The 18459-nt window shown below is 49.0% G+C and overlaps 1 protein-coding gene across 4 annotated transcripts in view; it reads left to right on the plus strand.

The window, feature by feature from the left end:
* Positions 1–18459, plus strand: part of Tacc2 (transforming acidic coiled-coil containing protein 2) — a 177681-nt gene that overhangs the window by 95430 nt on the left and 63792 nt on the right. Inside the window, exon 1 of one of the 4 annotated variants that reach the window (XM_055608980.1) lies at positions 13219–13460. The exons of 1 other annotated variant lie outside the window; for it this stretch is intronic. In XM_055608980.1, coding sequence (XP_055464955.1) covers positions 13393–13460 — 68 coding nt within the window. In that variant the 5' untranslated portion in view covers positions 13219–13392. Of the gene's footprint in view, positions 1–13218; positions 13461–18459 lie in introns of those variants that run through there. 2 more of the 4 variants (XM_055608978.1, XM_055608979.1) reach the window with 2 other exon arrangements.

The following is an 18459-nucleotide window of genomic DNA, read 5'->3' on the forward strand; positions in this document are numbered from 1 at the left end:
AGGACTGCCTACCTGAACAGGCCCAGGGAAAGCAGTGTGGAGACACATCTCAGCTCTCTCAGGGACCAAGCTGGTTCCTTGGTGTCAATGCAGGAGGCCCTGAGAGCAGCACAACATGGGAGATGCTGCCCTGACCCACAGCCTGTAGGCTTGCCAAGCTTTCTGATAAACTGTTCCCACGTGGCTCAAATAGCTTCCATCCCTCTGTCAAAGCTCCTTCAAGACTCGAGCTTTTCCTGGGCATGAAGAGAGCAGGACTTTGCGCCTCTCTTCAGCTGAGACTGGAGCTCCTTGGGGACCACTGCTTCACACTCGGCCCCTTTGGCAGCTCCCCACCTCAGCAATTCATTTTGTAGGGAGAGTCTTGATTAGATTTTGTTGTTGGCTGTTATTATAATGAAATACACAAGGCAGGGTAACTTTATAAAGGAGAGACATCTATTTAATTAACCATTCTGGAGCTGAATGTCCAAACAGCAAGGCAGGGGTTCTGGAAAGCATGTCCCCAACCTCCTCGGCTGCTTCACCACAGAGCATCACCTGCAAGAGTCTGCCTAGTCTCTGTCCCTCTTAGAAAACCACCAAGCCTTAATCAGAGGGATCTCTACCACAATATCCGAACCTAAGTGCATTTCAAAGGCCCCACCTCTAATTCAGTTTCCACTTTCTTCACGCTGTTAACTGTGGCTTTGAGGATGAGACTCTTGTGTAAGTTTGTGGGGACAGACTAAACACAAACCATAGCAGATGTGCACGATACTCTCGTGCCAGGGGAAGGGCTGGATTGCTGGGATGAAGGTCTCTGGAGGCTAGGCCCTGTGCCCACCAGACTGGGGTCTACTCCAGTGTTCCGTAAGCCAGGTTCTAGCCATTGCCCTGTACTGAGGTCCTCTGTTCCATGGCATCCCAGGCATGAATATACAGCATAATTATCTCTCGCCCATAAAGACAAACACAGGCAATCCATCCAGGCTCTCTGGCTCCTGCTTGGTTTCCTGTATATGACCAGGGAGCTGCTAGGTACCTGGTATTTGCTGGGTAAGGCTTCCCTCACTGAGTAACTCAGTCTCTGTCTTCAGCTGGAGGCTTGGGGCAAAGGCAAGTTTTGCCTCACTCTCTAGAAGGGGTTGAGTTGAAAGCGTCTTCCTGTCTCTGAGTGGAAACAGTTGTGGGGGAAAATGGCCTCAAGATCCTTTCCCTACTACTGTCCTGTTCTTCTGGGAGGAAACAGGAATTGGGACTAGAAGTACAGGAACCCTGGCACTCCCTGGCCCTGACGGGTGGAATCCAGCTGGAGGAAAGCTGTCGTGCTTCTATCCCGCAGCCCCCTGGGCTGGGTCCTGAGGTCCTAGAGTAGCGCGAAGGAGAAGCTGCCTCTCTACAAGCTCAGTGAAGAGAGAATGTGATGGGGCTCAGGGGGAATCAGGAGGGACAAAGCTGGAAAGTCCTAGGGGGTGGTGTGGGATCCCTTCTTGCCTTGAATGGAGGTAGCTGAGGTTAGGAGTCCTCCTTCCACTCCAGTATATCTACCCAACCATCATCCTTGTCCTGAGTGATGTGTGTTGGAAAGTGCTCAGGTGTGTGCCCTTCAGCCCTCAGACCTAAGCAGCAAGTATGGAAAAAGAGGGTCATAAGAGGCTTTGTCATAGCCCAAACGAGGTGAAGAAATAGACTCCCAAACCACGGGCAGGGTCTAGACAGAGGCAGGAGGAAGACATGGTATTCTCTCTAGGTATGCTTGACTCAGCTCCCACCAGCCTAAGTGCTGCTGCTGTTCGCTGGCCAGTCGGTTTCTATAATATTTTACTCGTGAGGTGTAGCGGTAAAGAGCAGGAAGTGACAAGTGGTTGTGTCTAAGTGGGGTCCTGCATTGCTCTGTTGGGCTTTCTGGCTTTAGCAGCATATTTTATGCATCCCATTCTCTCTCTATATATATCCACCCACCCATTTATCCATCCATCTACCCACCCGTCCACATACCCATTCACCCACTTATCCATCCGTCTCCCTACACATCCATCTGTTCATCCACTCATCCACCCACCCACAGATCAACCTACCGCTGATTTAGCAGCTGTATATCCTACTTGAATCTGTTCCACTCTGGGATCAAACTTGGAGGTCACAGCTTGTGCCTTGAACCAGGTTCGGCCACCTGTCCTCAGTAAGCCTACTAAAAGAGCCAAATTAAAAGTGGAAAGCAGGAAGAAAAAGGCTTATTTAATGTGGCCACATTGGAAAGTGAGACAGGAGATCCAGTGAGCCTTTCTAACCTGCCCCAAGTCTGTCCTTGGGGTCCTGAGGTGAGGTTAGAGTTTAAATAGAGGGACTAGGACATGCACAGATAAGCAGTCCCAGTCAAGGTCCTGCCCACGACTGACCCATCACTGTCTGGGCTTCAGTCTCATCCTGTATGGTGGTCTGGCAAGTCTACAGGACTGTGGAAAATCTCTTTCTGGGAGGCAATTTCCTCCTCCTCTGGCACTATTTCCTTCTCCAGCAAGAGCTTCCTGGGATAAATCCCATTTCTATGGGACCCTTTGTTTCAGTAGTCTGATAGATTTTGCAGATATAAGTGTCTCTTTTGAATATCTTCATTTCTGTCAGGCCAGTTACAGCTGTATGTATAAAGCTAGAAGGGTATGTCCCTTGGCTTATTTCTGATCTATGTGACATTGAGCAAGTTGCCTTACTGCTCTGGGCCTTAATTTACCCATCTTTAAAATAAGGGTAGTAGTAACCACCTTGTAGGGTTAATATGATAATCGGATACGTATGAACCAAATAGCTCAGGGGTTTGCAGTGTGAATAGGTTCTTGATGAAGGCAAAGAGTGAATAAAGGTAACTCGTGCCTGCACTGGGGGTATAGAGCAGCCTGCAGATCCAGGCAGGAGATCAAGGAGCGCCAGAGAGACTTGATTGAGGGTAGTTGGGTATGGGCATAGTTGAAGTTTAGCTCTAGGATGGCAGGGGACTTGCAGTTGGGCCTGGGGTCATTGGAACCCAAGATGCTGAGAAAGGAAATGCATCTGTTTTCTTCAAGCAAGGGAGAGTTGAGATGGAATTTAACTTGGGGTGATTTCTGGGAGGAGGGGAGGGTAGATGGAAAGGAGAGGCCAGAGGTCAGAGGATCATAAGGCTGTAACCGTGATCCAGGCAGGAGACAGTGTCAGCCTGAGCTATGGTGGTACCCACGTGCTAGAGAGGGCCTGAATCTGTCTTGTGGCTCATTTCATCATTCATCCATCCACTCTTAATGTCTGTGAAGTGTCTCCTCTGGCCAAGCCTGAATCCAGGTGCTGGTGATATAACAGTGACCCGGCAGGTGGCGGACATACGCTATCTGAGACTCTGCAAGCCATTAGCTAGCCTGGTCATGTCTATGCCCTGGGTTTTCTCCTAACATTTCCAAAAGGGCAGCAAGACGGGGCAAGGCTCAGATCAGTCTGAGGTCACAGGACAACTGTCTTCCTGTTGTCAAATCACTTCCTAGAGAGCTAAGGGGGAGCAAAACTGCCTGCATCTCCAGCCAATTGTGTACTGGTACAGACAACCATGGGGAAATAGGTATGGAGGAATAGGGCTTCTGGGATTTTTATGGAAAGAAGGTGATATTTTTAGGGCTTGGTAACACACGCACACGCTAACACACTCATTTGCTTGCTCTGCCCACAGACATGCTCTCAGTAGATTCTCATGGCTACTATTTCTAGCCCAGAGTTCTGGATTTCTGCTTCTTCAAGGAGCCTTGAGTCAGCAGTTCTGAGCCTAGTTTCTACTGCACTGTTCACAAGGGGGCAGGGATGGCAGTGTGCCAGGCTGTGCTGATGGCTTGTAAGGCTTGAAAAGGAATCCACCCCAGAGTGAACAGGCTGCCACCTCTTTGCTGTCACTGGAGCGAAAACACGAGGCTTGGGGCTTCTGGATCTGCTGTTTAGTGTGCTCATCTGGGAGCCCTTTCCACCCTGAGTGGCTTCCCTGTGGGCCAGAAGAACTCCCTGCCCTAGAGATGGGCAGGTGACCATGCTTAACCTGTTTCTCCGGTCTGGCTGGGGAAACCAGCCTTTCATCCATTCTGGCAGTATCCATTCTTGTCTCCGCTTACACCCTCAAGTTCCTCTTAAAAGGCCTTTTTATTCCTACTACAAAGTACCCTCCAAGACCAGGAGGCTTAAGAGCCAGAGGAACTCCGAGGATCCACACAGCAACAGTCAAATACACTAAAGCTCTCTTAAGAGCCCTGGCCTTCTTGGCCTGCATAGGAAATTTTCCATCCTCACTGTCAAAGGTTACCGAGAAAGATGGTCAGTACTGGTTGTGTTTTCGAACCTAGACAGAAGCAATCACCTGACCCAGGTGAGTCCTCTGGTATAGAAAGAAGCTTGACTTTATTTTTTCTAAGTCATAACCTAGACTTAGGAGTGTGGGGTTTTACTGAGCCAAAAAGCCTGTCTTGGGTCACCATGTTTGTTGCTGTTTGAAGTTAGCCTCAGGAGAGGATGTCTGGTAAAGCCTGAAGAAAATTGTTACGTGAGAAGAGCTGTTTAAAATGAGTCCCCTGAATGAATCCGGATTTCAGCGTCAATAGTTGGGGAAGCATTTGAGACTTGACTTTGACAAAGGACATGAGAAGAGTGACAGTGTCTCGTTTTAACAAGCCTCAGATCGGCGGTTCTCAACCTTCCTAACGCTGCGACCCCTTAATACACCTCCTCAACCATAAAATTACTTCATTGCTACTTCATAACTGTAATTTTATTACTGTTATGAATTGTGATGCAAGTATCTGATGGGCAGGATATCTGATGTGCGACCCCCGTGGCTGTCACAACCCGCAGGTTGAGAGCTGCTGCTGTAGATTTCGGTGGAGTCAGTCTGTTAGTACTTCCAGTGGATGAGGAATTTGGACCACAGTTTTTCAGCTCGTTTCAGGGCTGCACATTGCTTACTTTATCTTGACTTTTGCTGTGCATGCAGGTGCTTTTCCATAAACAATTCCATGGAGTCTCTTGGTTCTTCAGTGCTTCTGTTTTCTTTCTGAACTCTCCTCTGTTCATCACCCTAGCCAGTACCCCCTCTTCACACTCAGGTCTGCTCCAGCCTGTTGCTGTGTCTCAGGGACTTTGGTGGACATTGAGTCTTTTGCCAGGATTGTTTTCATGTTTCTGTGGCTCTGCCATATGGTCACTGGCAAGGAAGGGCTCCCTGACAGTTAGCAAGAGGCTAGCTAAGAAGAATGAGTAGTTGAGAAGTGATCGTGTTTGTTAGGGGCTTTGCTGACAATAATGTGGTCCTGGTGGTGTCCTTTGCTTCCCTATATGTAACCTTGTTGCCGTGGAGACATGAAAGGTGAGGACTTTCAGTCCAGGATGGAGCAGTTAGTCAAACATTACACCTTGTTGCTATGGCAGGTAGGGCTCTCAGTATGGGAGAGGACGGAACAATTAGACCTACCTCTCTAAGAAACTTCCTAGCTTTCTGATGCTGGTTTGCAGGGGGGCAGCTCAGTAGCTCCTGATATGCCTGGTAAACACTGGCTTGATGGTAGGATTTCCTACAAGTTGTCTTCCATCGGATACATTCAGTCTCCTGGCAGAGGAGACACTGCAATGTCAATAACAAGAAAAACTGTTCATCCACGGGCTGGTCTTGCTGGTCTTGTTACTATTTACATTTTTTACTTTTTATTGCATATGTCTGTGTGTGTGGTGTACATGCATTGTTGTGTGAGCAGCTACGCGTGTACCCGGCCTCGGGGATGGGTTGGAGGCTAATATTGACACCACACCGAGTCTCTCATTGAACCAGGAGCTTGCTGTTTTGGCTAGTATGCTGTGCAGTCACTCTGCCAACTGGGCCACATCCCCAGTCTCTAACTTTATTCTGCTAGGTTCTTTTTTTTTTTTTGGCTGCTACATTTTTATGAATGCCGTAACTGATTACTTTTTTTTGTTTTGCCTATTGCGAACTTAGAACCAGACTTGTAGCCATCTCCAAGGGTTTAGATGAGTACCTCAGAGCCAGCCGCATCCTCTCTCCCAGCATCTACCCACCTTTTCTACCAGGTTTCCTTTTGCTTGCATGGAAAGTTAATGAGCATTTCAGCATCAGGGAGGGTGTATTTTCTAAACAGTTTAGTCTAAACATTTTCTAAACAGCTCAGTCAAGAATGTTACCTACTAGTTCCTTCTCGAAAGTGCAGAATTGATTTATAGAAAAGAGGACTTAGGGATGGTTCATTTTCTGGGGTGTTTGTGTTACTGATTTCTCCTTCACATGTGAGTGACTTTTCAATACTTATTTAACTTGTTGCACAGCCCTGTGATATTTCATGACCAGTTTTCCATTCTTTCTCCTTCTTGCCCACTCTCCTGTCCTGTGTCCTGTAGCTAGCCAACATTGCATTCTGGCTTCTTAATTTTAAAACAAGAATGACTCTCACCCCTCTTTCCTGAATTCTTTGTTAGCATGTTCTGGTTTCTCTCCCCGGGCCTAACAGTGAGACCTCAACCCCCAGCTTCTGCCCCAACTGCAATAAAGTGATGTTTTCCTCATGAAGGGTAGCCTGACATGAAATGTGAAGGTTCTCCTGTGGAGTTAGGGGACAGGTAGGAAGGAGACATGATCATCTTCTTTTCAAGGAGATAGCAAGAGAACCCTTGGGAAGAATTACAGAGTCTATGAAAGTGGTAGGACATTTGCCCAGAAAGTACAAGGAGCCAGGTGCCATCCCCAGCAGTGGAAACACACACACACACACACACACACACACACACACACGAGAAAGCCTTCTGGAAAAACTGAAGACTCACCTAAGCTTGCATTCAGCCCCAAATAGCTACTCACGCTCCCTGGATGAGCTGATACATAAAAGATGAAGGTGATAACTGGTGTAAGAGACTCAATGACCTTCTTTCATCTCCCTAGTTATGCTGAGACTGAAGACTCCCATGACCCCCAGGCTTCCTGAGGCATCCAGCCTAGAGGGTTGTGGTGTGCAAGGGCAGCGTGCATGGCTAGAGAGCAGAGGTACCTGACAGACACACAGGTAAACCGAGACTAATGTGCCCAGTTGTAAAGACACTTGCTAGTGAAGTTTCCAGGCTGGTGTGGAGCAGAACCTTCCCAGGATCTGCCTGGAGGCAGCCTTGATGCTTCTTGCCAAGAAAGTCACGCTGACGCCCCTGTGCCCCAACTCAAACACAGGATGAGGCGAGTGACAGATCAAAGCCTAACAGTAGAATGGGGGCTTTGCTTTTAAGGTAGTGGAAACATTTTTGCACTTGAGTGAGGCTGAGTGACAAGAGAGCTAGGAGCCCACGTCTGTAAAATTTATCAGAGAGATTGGCAATGTGCTGTTCCTGACCAGAGTCAGAAGTCCTCCGTTGCTTCTCTGTGCTGAGGGGCTTCTTCTCACATGAGTATGTGGTGCTGGACTTGGGCCGCACAGCTTCCCAACTCATAGAGCATTAGGCAAGCCAGTGAGTGTGCCGGAATCAGTGTGTGGGCCCCAAAAAGTGTGGAACATCATGCTGTATTGTGGAGCTGGACACATGGGACTGCAGGCAGAAGAGCCAGTTGGGAATGGGCAGGCTGCATGAAGGGGCCTTCTTGGAAACAAGGCCCTTGTGGGTCTCACCCAGCCGCCTCACTACCTACCATGTTAGAGTGAGTGTAGCAGACTAGGCTAAAAGAAACGGAGCTTTACTGAGCCTGCCCATGTTTTAGCTGTATTTACGCCCTCAGCATTCTCCCCTGGGCTATTCTGTGATCTGACCTACTTTCCTTTCCTACATGCTTGGGTAATTAGCAGCTCAGGGGTCCACAGCATGGCTGGGTGAGGAAGCTGTTATGGCAGCTGCTGGCTTCCCTGAAACCTGAAACCAGGACAGGGAGCTTAGGTTTGTTTCTTGGAGTTTGAGATGGGGTCTCATGTAGTCCAGGCTGGCCTTGAATTTGACATGTAGATGGAGATAATCTTTACCTCCTGATCCCCATGCCACTGCCATACCTGAGTGCTCTGATGATAGGTAGAAGCTGCTGTGCCTGGCTTAGATATCGTTCAAAACACGGCTATTGTGAGTGTGTTGGCGTACACCTTTGATCCCACCATTTGGGAGGCAGAGGCAGGCAGATCTCTGAATTTGAGGCCAGCCTCATCTACAAAGCGAGTTCTAGGATAGCCAGGGCTACATGGAGAAACTCTGTCTTCAAACCAAACAAATTGTGTGTGTGTAATTTATTTATTTAAATGTATGTGTGTGTCACGTGTGTAGAATCTCAAAGTAGCCAGAAGAGAGCCCCAGGTCCCTTAGAGCTGGAGTTACAGTTCCAGGAGTTGGTTGTGGGCTGCTGTGTGGATGTAGGGAACCAACCCCCAGTCTTCTGCATGAGGAAAAGGACCACCAAGCCATTTCTTTTCTTTTCTTTTTTTAAGATTTATTTATTTATTATTTATACAGTGTTCTGTCTCGTGTGTCTGCATACCAGAAAAGGGCACCAGATCTCCTTACAGATGGGTGTGAACTACCATGTGGTTGCTGGGAATTGAACTCAGTGCCTTTGGAAGAACAGCCAGTGCTCTTAACCTCGGAGCCATCTCTCAAGCCCCCCACCAAGCCATTTCTCTAGCCCTTAACTTCGTCCCAGACCTTTGTTCCCCTGTGGGATGTGGAGCCTGGATCACAAGGTTATCTTGTGGTTACTGGGCTTTTTCAGGCTTGCTGCCATTTAGTAACACAAGAATAAACCATCTGAACCACTGTGCATAGGCCAGGCTTGTAATATTACAGGGGTGTTAATATACAGTGGATTGCTAATTATTTTGGAAACCCTGGAGGCATTTCCTGGTTTATCTGTCGCTCTAGACTCTCTTGGTACATTAGTAACATAGGTGACAGGTGACAGAGGAGCCTATCCATGTGGGCTTGGCCTACCTTCAGGGCCCTGACTGTGCATGTGTAGAGGATGCAAAGACCTGCAAGAAGGGCTTTTGGAGGTGGTGTTTGAATGTGATGGGCACCGTTGATGGGATTCTAGAGAGGGCATACTGCTGTCCCTCCGAGGTAGGCCCGGGTGGAGGCTGGACCAGGAGTGAGGGGTGGAAGGATGGAAGGAGGAGCCAGCATGTGAAAGTCAGGAAAGCAGGGTACTCAGAGCCACCCGTGTGGACTTTACACATGACTGAAGGCACATGGAAAGACTGGGGACTGCACTGCAGCCTCAGCTCTGGCCAGGGCCTGACAAGGGCCTCAGTATGTGTTTGAAAAAATGAGGGAGCAAGCTAGTGGGATGCTGCCTGTGACATTTTAAAACTTCTTGGTGAATCTGGGCTTTTCCTGTCCTCCAAATCCATACAGATCAATGAATTGACTTCACATGATTTGGGGTTAAGATGGGGGAGGTAGGAAGGGGAACAGGAGTTGGGTATTGAGTCACAGCCATTATGGGAACTGTTACAATGTGTGTGTCTTCAGGCCTCTGGCTACCAGTGTCTGTATGGAGTCTCCTTAGTATGAGTTCAGGTTTTCTGACTTCGCTCTTTCTGTTACCCATTCTTGGCCCCACCAGTGTATCTGAAGCAGTGTATCTTAGTTGGGCTGCTGCAACAAAAGCAGCATAGACTCAACATCTTTTTCTCATAGTCCAGGAGGCTGGGAGTCCCAGACCAGGGTGTGCACACGAGCAAGCCCTCTGAAGCTTCTTCTGGCTTACAGATAGCTACCTTCTTGCAATACTTTCATGAGGATGTAGGAGATTACATGACTCTCTTCCCTTTTATAAGGGCACTAAGCCCATTTTGACGGGGCCTGTAATGATGTTATCTAACCTTTATCACCTGCCATAGGCCCTTCCTCTGAATTCTGGCGCACTAAGGATTAGTGCTTGTTTTTAAACTCTGCTATATCTGGGGTTCCTTAAATCCTATCCCTTATAACCCCCCCCCCAGATAAGAGAGAGGTTAGAGGGGAGAGGAGGCGCAGATCTCTTTACTTCTCCGAGATGTTTAGAGTCACATGGGTTCTTTTGGGGCTGTATCAATCTCCATCAACAGCAAACGCAGCAAGCAGTCTCCTCCAAGCCTAGTCAGCATCAGAAAGTATTAATTAAGGGCCTGAGTGGCTCTTCAGTAGAGAATCACACAGCAAAATTTCAGCTGTCATCACCTTTAAAGGTGCCCAGACTTTGTCAACCATGATTTGGGGGCCCAGTTTTAGTATCAGTGAGATGATATTATACACTACACAATATGCCACTATATTGTAACTGTGTGGTTGTTGGGATTCTAAATAGACACACTTGACTATATTATTGTATTAGTGTTCTACTCAGGTAACATGGTCCTTAGAAAGGAGGGCCTGGTCCCAAGGGTTCATGGATTGTATATAGCTTAATTTCCCAGTATCCTTCCAGAGTATTATGTCCATTTGTCTGTGTTCTAGCCTGAGTGCTTAGGCATTTGGTTCAAGGGCATATAACCAATGGGGGGGAAGGAGTCAAGATTTGAACTCTGCTGTCATTTCAAGGCCTTCACTTTTGGCAGAACCTGCCGACTTACTAAGGGCAAAGACATTCTGCCAGCCCTGTGACCCTGCTTGTCATGCACAAACCAACCCCAGAAGGTTCTGGTTGTAACCCAATCACCCCAGCTCTGGGAGTCCCAGCACACCAGTCAGAGACAAGGAATGGTGAAGGACAGAGTTAATTAATATGGCTCTGTTGGAAAGAGCAGATAAAGGATTCGGTGACTCCAAGTCTATCTCCATTGGGCTGACAGGGAACTTTTAGAGTTTATAAGGAAACGAAGGGGGGTCAGGGAGGGTCAGAAGAGGAGGCTGGGTTTGCCTCACTGAGAGATCTGTGATCCTGGTCAGGCCAAGAGGCCATTATCTCAGTTCTTCTTCTGCCTGGGGCTTTGAACACCTTGCTATCACTGTTGTGCCTTGAGGGGAACAGTCTGGTTCCCATGAAGTGTGATTCCCTCTCACTTCGAGGGGACAGCCTGGTTTCCATTTTGAGGAGGACTGTCTGGGTCCTGTGGAGTGCTTCAGGCCCTGTTCCTGATGTAACCTCACCATCATGGACGTTCTCCTCCTTTGTGGTGTGTGTGTGTGTGTGTGTGTGTGTGTGTGTGTGTGTGTGTGTGTGTCTTGCAAGCATCACCAGTGCTTGGGGGCCATTTCAGTTGGTTCTTTGTCATAAAGATGTCAGTCAGTCCAGAATCCAGGGCCACTGTGGAAGAGTGATTCTAGAAGCAGAAAGTTAAAGAGGTGAAATAGAGGCAGTGAGGGTCAAAATGGGGTGAGTTCAGCTGGGGACTGGTACCCACCTTTTGTTTCTCCTTTTCTCCATGTATTTTTCCAGTATGTAACCTAACGGAAATCTGTACACTACATGCCCACGAAGAGGGTCCCTTCCCTGAGAAGAAGCTACATTAGCATCCATGATTTTTTTTTTTTTTGACTACACACTGTAAGGTTCTTTTGGATCCTTAACTGTAGACTCAGTGGAGTGGGGGATCTGTTTTAAAAATAAAGAGCTCCCTTCCCCTCCCTGCGTCCTTTCCACCAGATATCACTAGTGTTGACAGTGAGTGATGGCCTCCCTGGAAAGTGCTGCCCTATTGACCGTCCCCACAAGACAGGCACCATTGGTTGCTATTTTCATTTAAATACAGAAAGAAACCTCAATGTTTCCTGGAGATTTCATGTCACTGATTCCTGGGAAGCATTTCTGATGGTGTGGTGTTTTGACACAGAGAAGAAATATGAGCCCCAGAAATTGAGCTGGCCCTCAAGCTTTGCAGCTTATAGGGAGTAGAGATTCTAGATGTGCTAGCCTGAGCAGACATGCCTAGCCACACTTTTAAGAAACAGTCAGTACATTGGATGGAATCTTAAGGTGTGCTGAGTACCTTCATGTTGATTTTGTTGTGTGCATTGAACATTTTTATTTTCATCATCTTATTATTTTGGGCCGTCATGCACGTATTTGTTATGAGCTAACTGCCATGTGGGCAGAGGAATTGTAAAAAGTTAGAAGAGGCTTTCCACTCCCCCACAGGCAGTTGTGTTTGAATTCAGTTGTTCAGGGCTCAGAAAGCCATTGCACCAAATGTAATCGGCGGGGGCCGGGGGTGGGGGGGAGTTGCAGGGTGGTGGTGGGCGGCTGCTGCTGCTGCTGCTGTTGCTGGGGTGATGCCTATTCCCAAACTGCCAGCACTTACAGGGGAGATAGACTGCTTTTCTGGTTGCCTCCAGTGAGAAGGCTCAGAGTTGAACTGTGGAGACTTTCAGAGCTGGAGTCTGGAACCTGGCTGCTTCTCAAGAGGGAAATGGGGTTTGTCCCCTAGCATCTAAGCCGGCCTGTGTTTAGGATCAGAGATAAGATTTTCTTTGTCCCTCACAGCTACCTTTCCCCTGTGCATTCTTGTTCTATGAGGAAGGCTGACTCAGGGGTGCAGCCTGCATAGCATAGCGTATTGTCTTTGTAGAAAGTTCTTCTGGTAGCCAAAGACCAGAATGCAGACCCAGCCCCTGAAAATGGCCCTATGCCTCTTTCTCTCCAGCTTTCCCTAACCACCGCAGACTTTGTCAAACTATGATGGTAACTTTGGAGGCCTGGCCTTGGTAGGCTGGAAGCCTGGGAACCACGCCAGGTCACTGCCCCTGGGGCAGACTTCTCCTGCCCCAGCCGTGTGGTCTGAAGAAAGTTCAAGTGGGCAGTCCTCAATTTCCACTGCATCCTGTTTTACTGGTTCTGGCGGCCCTCCTAGGGACCTGTTCCCCACCCTTGTCAATTGCTAGACCACCTTGCCCCGCCCTTTGGGGGCCTCACGTAGCCTGTGAGCTGCGCATTTGCATCTCAAAAGACACACTACACTAGCAGGCAGTCTAGGCTAAGCTGGAAAGCTGCAGCTTGGTGTGTGAGCAGAGGGAGGGTCTTCGCCCTCCTCCCATCAGTTTCCGGAGCTTTGTGAAGATGCAGGCGTCAGGCCACTTGGTGGTGGTGACATCATCAAGTCCCAGTACACGGGCTGAAAAGGGGCTTTAAGATAAAGGAGAAGATCCTTTCCGACCACGCCAGAGCTCGGGCTCACACTGCCTTTTCTCAGGGAGCTCCACGCGCAACGGCCACGCTCACGCGCACACCTAGGCGCGCGCGCGCCAGCTGCACTCGCGCGCGCACACTTCCTCGGTGCTCGCCCCCCCTGGGCCGGCTCCGGCCTCGAGCCGCAGCTCCCAGTCGTCGCCACCACCACGGATGCCAGCAGCTGCTCCCATCTGCAGTGCAGCAGCTCCGGCCGCTGGCCGGCCCGCCCCGGGCTGGAGGAACCGAACCAGGACGCTGGCCCTGCTCGCGGCTAGCCTGCACGCCAGGGCTCAGCGAGGATGGGAGGGTCGCAGTCCCTGCAACCAGCCCCAGCCAGTGACCTGAACCTGGAGGTTTCTGAGGCCATGTAAGTGCAGTGCTCTGCCTCCCGGAGCCCCCGGGGGGAGGAGATGCTGCCCGGCTTTGTTAGTGCTTCTCTCCCCCATGTGGTGCAGCGTGAAGCCTAGGCTGGCCTAGGAAGCCTTGCAAGGCTTTTACCTGGTGGCTGCTGCTTGTGTTTTGTGTCCTGTCTGGACTGAATATCTTACAGTCCCGGGATACTCCTGGAGCAGAAATAGCCCTCTGGAATTCGGTTTTGGTTGTTCAGCGGGAGGGTGCATGGTGGGGGCTTCTGCGTTATCAGCATCTTTTCCTCTGCACCCGCCCCCCTCTTCCCCCTGGTATTTCCTGCTAGGGAACCGGAGGCATCAAGGAGAGAAGGCCTCCTCCTAGGAGTATTGTGCATGTTGGGAACGGTGCTGGATCAGCTACTGGCGTGGCAGGACAGATGGCATAGCGCTCAGAGTGCTAGTCCAAGCATCACCCCTATACTCTCCTGCAAACACTGAGGACAAGGCCGCTTGCTATTATTAGTAAAGACAGCCAAACAGCCTTGTCATTGGTAGAAGCAGTGCCTGACTATGCATCGATCCAGGAATCCGATCCTTTCTCTAAACCACAGTGCTAATGTGCTCAGAAGTGGATTTTTATCCTGATGAGTATTTGTTACAGTTGCTGTTTTTGTTATGGTGGTTTCCTCCATTATGAACCCAGGCTTCCTTGGGGGATGGGGCTTATTGACGAGGTCTGCCTGTCCAGGTCACAATTCAGCAAGTAAGGCTGCTGTCCAAAGTGGGCCTGTCCGTCCCCTCTGAAGTCTGCTCCCCTTTTCCAAAGAGGAGAATATTTCTGGAGACTTGAGAGGCCAGGGTGGCAGAGCAGTGTGGGTTCTTATGAGTATTTGATATGTAGATTAAAAGATAGCAGGAACTGGTCTTCGTGTTGGAGTAGGGTTTGGGTCCCATGGGAGGTGAGGGGGGAGGGCTTCCACCCTTCCTGGGCTTCAGTGAGAAGCTGGACCCATGTGGTGATGTAATGCGGCCGCGGTGGTTTTCCAGACTCTGGCTTTTGAACAGCCAGTCATTCTGAGGAGCAGGTGTGCGCCCTGCTTATCTTCATCCCCGTAACTTGAGAATGCCCTATCTTTCAATGGAGGTGTATTGTGTTTGGGAGTTTTATGGTATGAGCCTTGTGCCTCGCTGTCCTGTCCATTCAGGTGCAATAGTATTAAGTGTGTGGTAATCATACTGCCTTGTAGGACCCAAGAAAAATTTCAGCCTCAATTTTTCAAAGTCTCTGAACTGGAAATCAGTGACACCACCTCTGTAGCTAGCACAGCTGATAACCTCCCAAAGCACTGGAGGGACCCGAAAGGATAGTGTGACCCCAATGGCGGAAAATAAGCTCTTCCGCCATTGGAAATTAAGCTCTCTGGACCCTCAGGTCCCCGCCTTCAATCCTGGGTGATATACTGCCCTGTGTTCTGGAAGCTGAAGGCTGCGCCTGGAGAGATTCTGTTAGGTAGATGTTCTTTCAGATAATCGTCTTTAAGGGTTTGTTCTGTGGGTATAGTGGCAGGAAAGTAAAAGTTGAGGCCCAGTGGCCACCTTGGGAGGGAGGCTGCTCATCCAGTATTTTCGTGGTCTACTTGGTTCATTTTTACCACTTGAGGCTTCTGAAACGTCTTAGAATACAGTCGTTAAGATGGTACGTTTGCTCATTCACAAAATCCCACCCTCTGTTCCCCAACATAGTCATAATAGAAGACCCGAGAGAGGGAAATAGTTTGGGAGATGTTGTTCCGAATGGCTAGAGCCTATACAGCCCCTCTCTGAGTAATGGGGACACTTGTGTCCCCTACAGATGTGCTGTGTCCAACCTCGACGTTTAAAAAGAAAAGAAAACTAAGAAAGCAGCTCTTCCCTGTGTAGGCGTGGTGTTTCCACAGTAGCATGTATGAAAGTGAATGCCACGAACGGTGCAGAAGCACCGCAGAAGTACTTCCGCTGTGAGGTGATGTCGGGGTCAGGGTTGAAGGTCAGGTGTGCTCACCCGCTGCCAGTTGTAGTCCACAGCAGCAGGAGTCGAGTGAATGCTTCTTTTTCTTGGGTGAAAGCTGGGTTTACGGAGGACCACACATGACGGTGAAACCGAAAGAGGAGGGGGAAGTACCTGAAAGACTTTGAAGGTTCTTGCTTAGATAGCAAGCTTCGGTGCTGAGGGTATGTGGGGTGAGGAGAACAAGGTAGAAGGTGAAGTAGCCAATCCCTCAAAACCCTGAGGCGGTACACAGACTATACATCAGCCTCTGGCAGAAGTGCAGGGTCTCAGGCTCCACCCAGATCCAAATCTTTTTCTTAACTAGTGCCTAGTAAACATTCCTATGCAGCTTGGGGTAGAGTTTGAGAAGGCCTAGGCCGGTTATAGCTCCTCCCTGTCCAGGTCTTTGTGAAACCACCGGCTGCTCCTTTATCCTGCCTGGGAAGGAAGTTCTCACGGTAGCGATAACCACTTCCAAATGGAAGAAGGGTAGTGAGGAGAGGGAGCATCCCACCCTAAAGTACCTCTCATGGAGGGTGTCTGTTGATGAGCTCCGTGTCCATCCTCCTTTCCAAAGGGAGCCCCCGGGATGTGGCTTCCTCTGAGTGAAGCAGCAGTAAGCACTTAGTCATCAGTTCCAGGGACTTCCCCAACTTCTAACCCCCTTCCTCGAAAGTCAGCCCTGGCAGGCAGTGCAGCCTGAAACAGAGTGGACAGGGGCTCTCCTGCAGGGCAGGCTGCTGGGAGACTAGAGAACAGTCTGCAAATGTGGAAAGCCGTGGGGATGTGGTGCCCAGAGGATCCACAGAGACAAGGAGGAGAAGCCAGAGAGATCAGAAGGATGAGTATCAGCAGAGGGGGGTAAAGGTGAACAAACAGAAAGTGGAATATAGGGCTGGCAAGATGGCTCAGCCAAAAAGGTGTTTCCCACCAAACCTGACGACTTGAGCTGGCTCTACAAAGTTGTCCTGTGACTTCCACACATGTGCCATGGTGCACATGCGTGCGCGTACACGCACTCATACACGCACTCATACACACATACACATAAATAAGTAAACAGAGTAAAAGTTTGAAATGATGGTGTTTTATTATGGGGTCAGACAGTCTTAAGTTTCAGAAAGTATTTTTTACTTTGGATATTCTTACTGGGCACACCTAGAACCCCCACCCTCATCCCGAATAAGCTGTGAAGTTATCTGTTGAGTCCCAAAGGCTCCTTGTGGGTGTCATCTCTTCTGCCATCATTCCTAGGTAGTGGCACCCTGGCTTTAGCCCAATACCCAGATCCACAGGGTTCCCCTCTACCATCTTGGAGGTGGGGGTACTAAAGGGCAGTACCATTACACGGCCTGACCAGTAACTCCTGGACATGCAAGGGATCATGCAAGGATCTCTTTCTGCTGGGGTCTTGGTTTGGAGGTCTCCTGTTGCTGATAGGGTAGGGTTTGGGGTTTTAATCAAGTATGAATGACTCTGCAGGTGAGTGTCCCATCAAAGTCGTGAGAGTCAGTGCCTCTCTTCCCTCACTCTGGTTCTTTCTAGTGTCCACAGTCTGTTTCTATGACTATATCGCTGGTTGCCTAGGAAACTGCATTAGCCTAAAATATGATTGGCTCCTTTTGTCAGATGAATTACTGGAGCTATGGCAATACTGCGGGTCAGCAAAGGATGTAGAACAATTCCGTTCTTGCCCCCTTAAGCTTAATAGGGTGGACTTGGGTGTCAAGAACAATTGTCCCCCCAAAAACCAATTGTTTGCAGACCTCCTGCTTTTGTTTTGGTAAGGGGAGGCCAGTTAAACACAAAGAACTAAGTCTGACCTGCTCTCACACGCCCATCCTGTATTGGTTGCGCTTGCTCAGATGACTTTGCACTGTTTATAGTTATGAATTCTCTTAGCAGTTGCTTCTGCAGGGCAGGTGGGTGCAGTTTGTCAGTGCCAGACGTGGGGACTGAGCTGGCTGAGGCAGACTCCATGCCAGGAGGGAAGTGTTCTTTACTTAGCCTTGCTGAGGAGACTGAAAATCAGCAGAAACTTTTGTGCAGACTGTCAGGCCTTTTTTTTCCCCTTAAGACAGTGTCTCATGTATCCAGACTGAACTCAAACCTGCTGTGTATCTGAGGATGACCTTGAACTTTTGCTCTTTCTGCCGATACCTCAGTAATGCTGGGATTACACCACACCCTGTTTATAGAGTGCTGGGTGACTGACTGGTCCTCTTGCATGTCAGGCAAGCACTTTTCCAGCTGAGCTATCTCACCAAGCTCTGCAGGGCTTATTGTTTTGTTTTTCCATACAAGGTTTCTCTGTGTAGCCCTGGCTGTCCTGGAACTCCCTCTGTAGACCTGGCTGGTCTCTCTGCAGGGTTTTTGTTTTTGTTTTCTTAATTTGTTTGTTTGTTATAGAAATATTGTATTCACTAACTTTAAAAGCAAATTTTATAGATAAACTTCTGTATGATTAAATGTCAGGGATAGAAAACTATAAAGGGTCAGGTGGTAAATGGCTCTGCTCTTAGAGTGCAAAGCTGCTATAGATAATATATAACTTACTGTTCCCATAAAACTTCATTCATAAAAAGCAGGCAGTGGGTTATAGTTTGCTAATGTCTGTAAAGAAGACTGATATAGCACTCAGACCTGTGTTTCCTGTCCTGTTCAGGAATCTTTGAGACTTTAACCTAGTATGTCCTGACAGATCCCTCATGCAGGCCTTTCCCCTTCAGGGCACCGTTTTTGTTCAGCATCATGTCTTCTCTAGGATTTCTTATGGAGAGCTCAGGCTTACAAGGCCTAAGAACTTTGGTGCCTTCATCCCCTCAAGAGCAAGACAAGGCTGGGTGCCTGCTGCTTAGAGATTGGGGACTTGCCTAGGTCCAAACAAACAGAGATAACGGAGCTGGAGAGAGGGTTTGGTGTGTGAGATTGTAGAAATCCTATTCTCCACACAGTGGGGTCAGGTAGAGCCTTGGGGGTTGACAAGG

Source organism: Psammomys obesus, unplaced genomic scaffold (assembly GCF_907164565.1).
Source record: "Psammomys obesus unplaced genomic scaffold, mPsaObe1.curated_primary_1811, whole genome shotgun sequence".
NCBI classification, from domain to species: domain Eukaryota; kingdom Metazoa; phylum Chordata; class Mammalia; order Rodentia; family Muridae; genus Psammomys; species Psammomys obesus.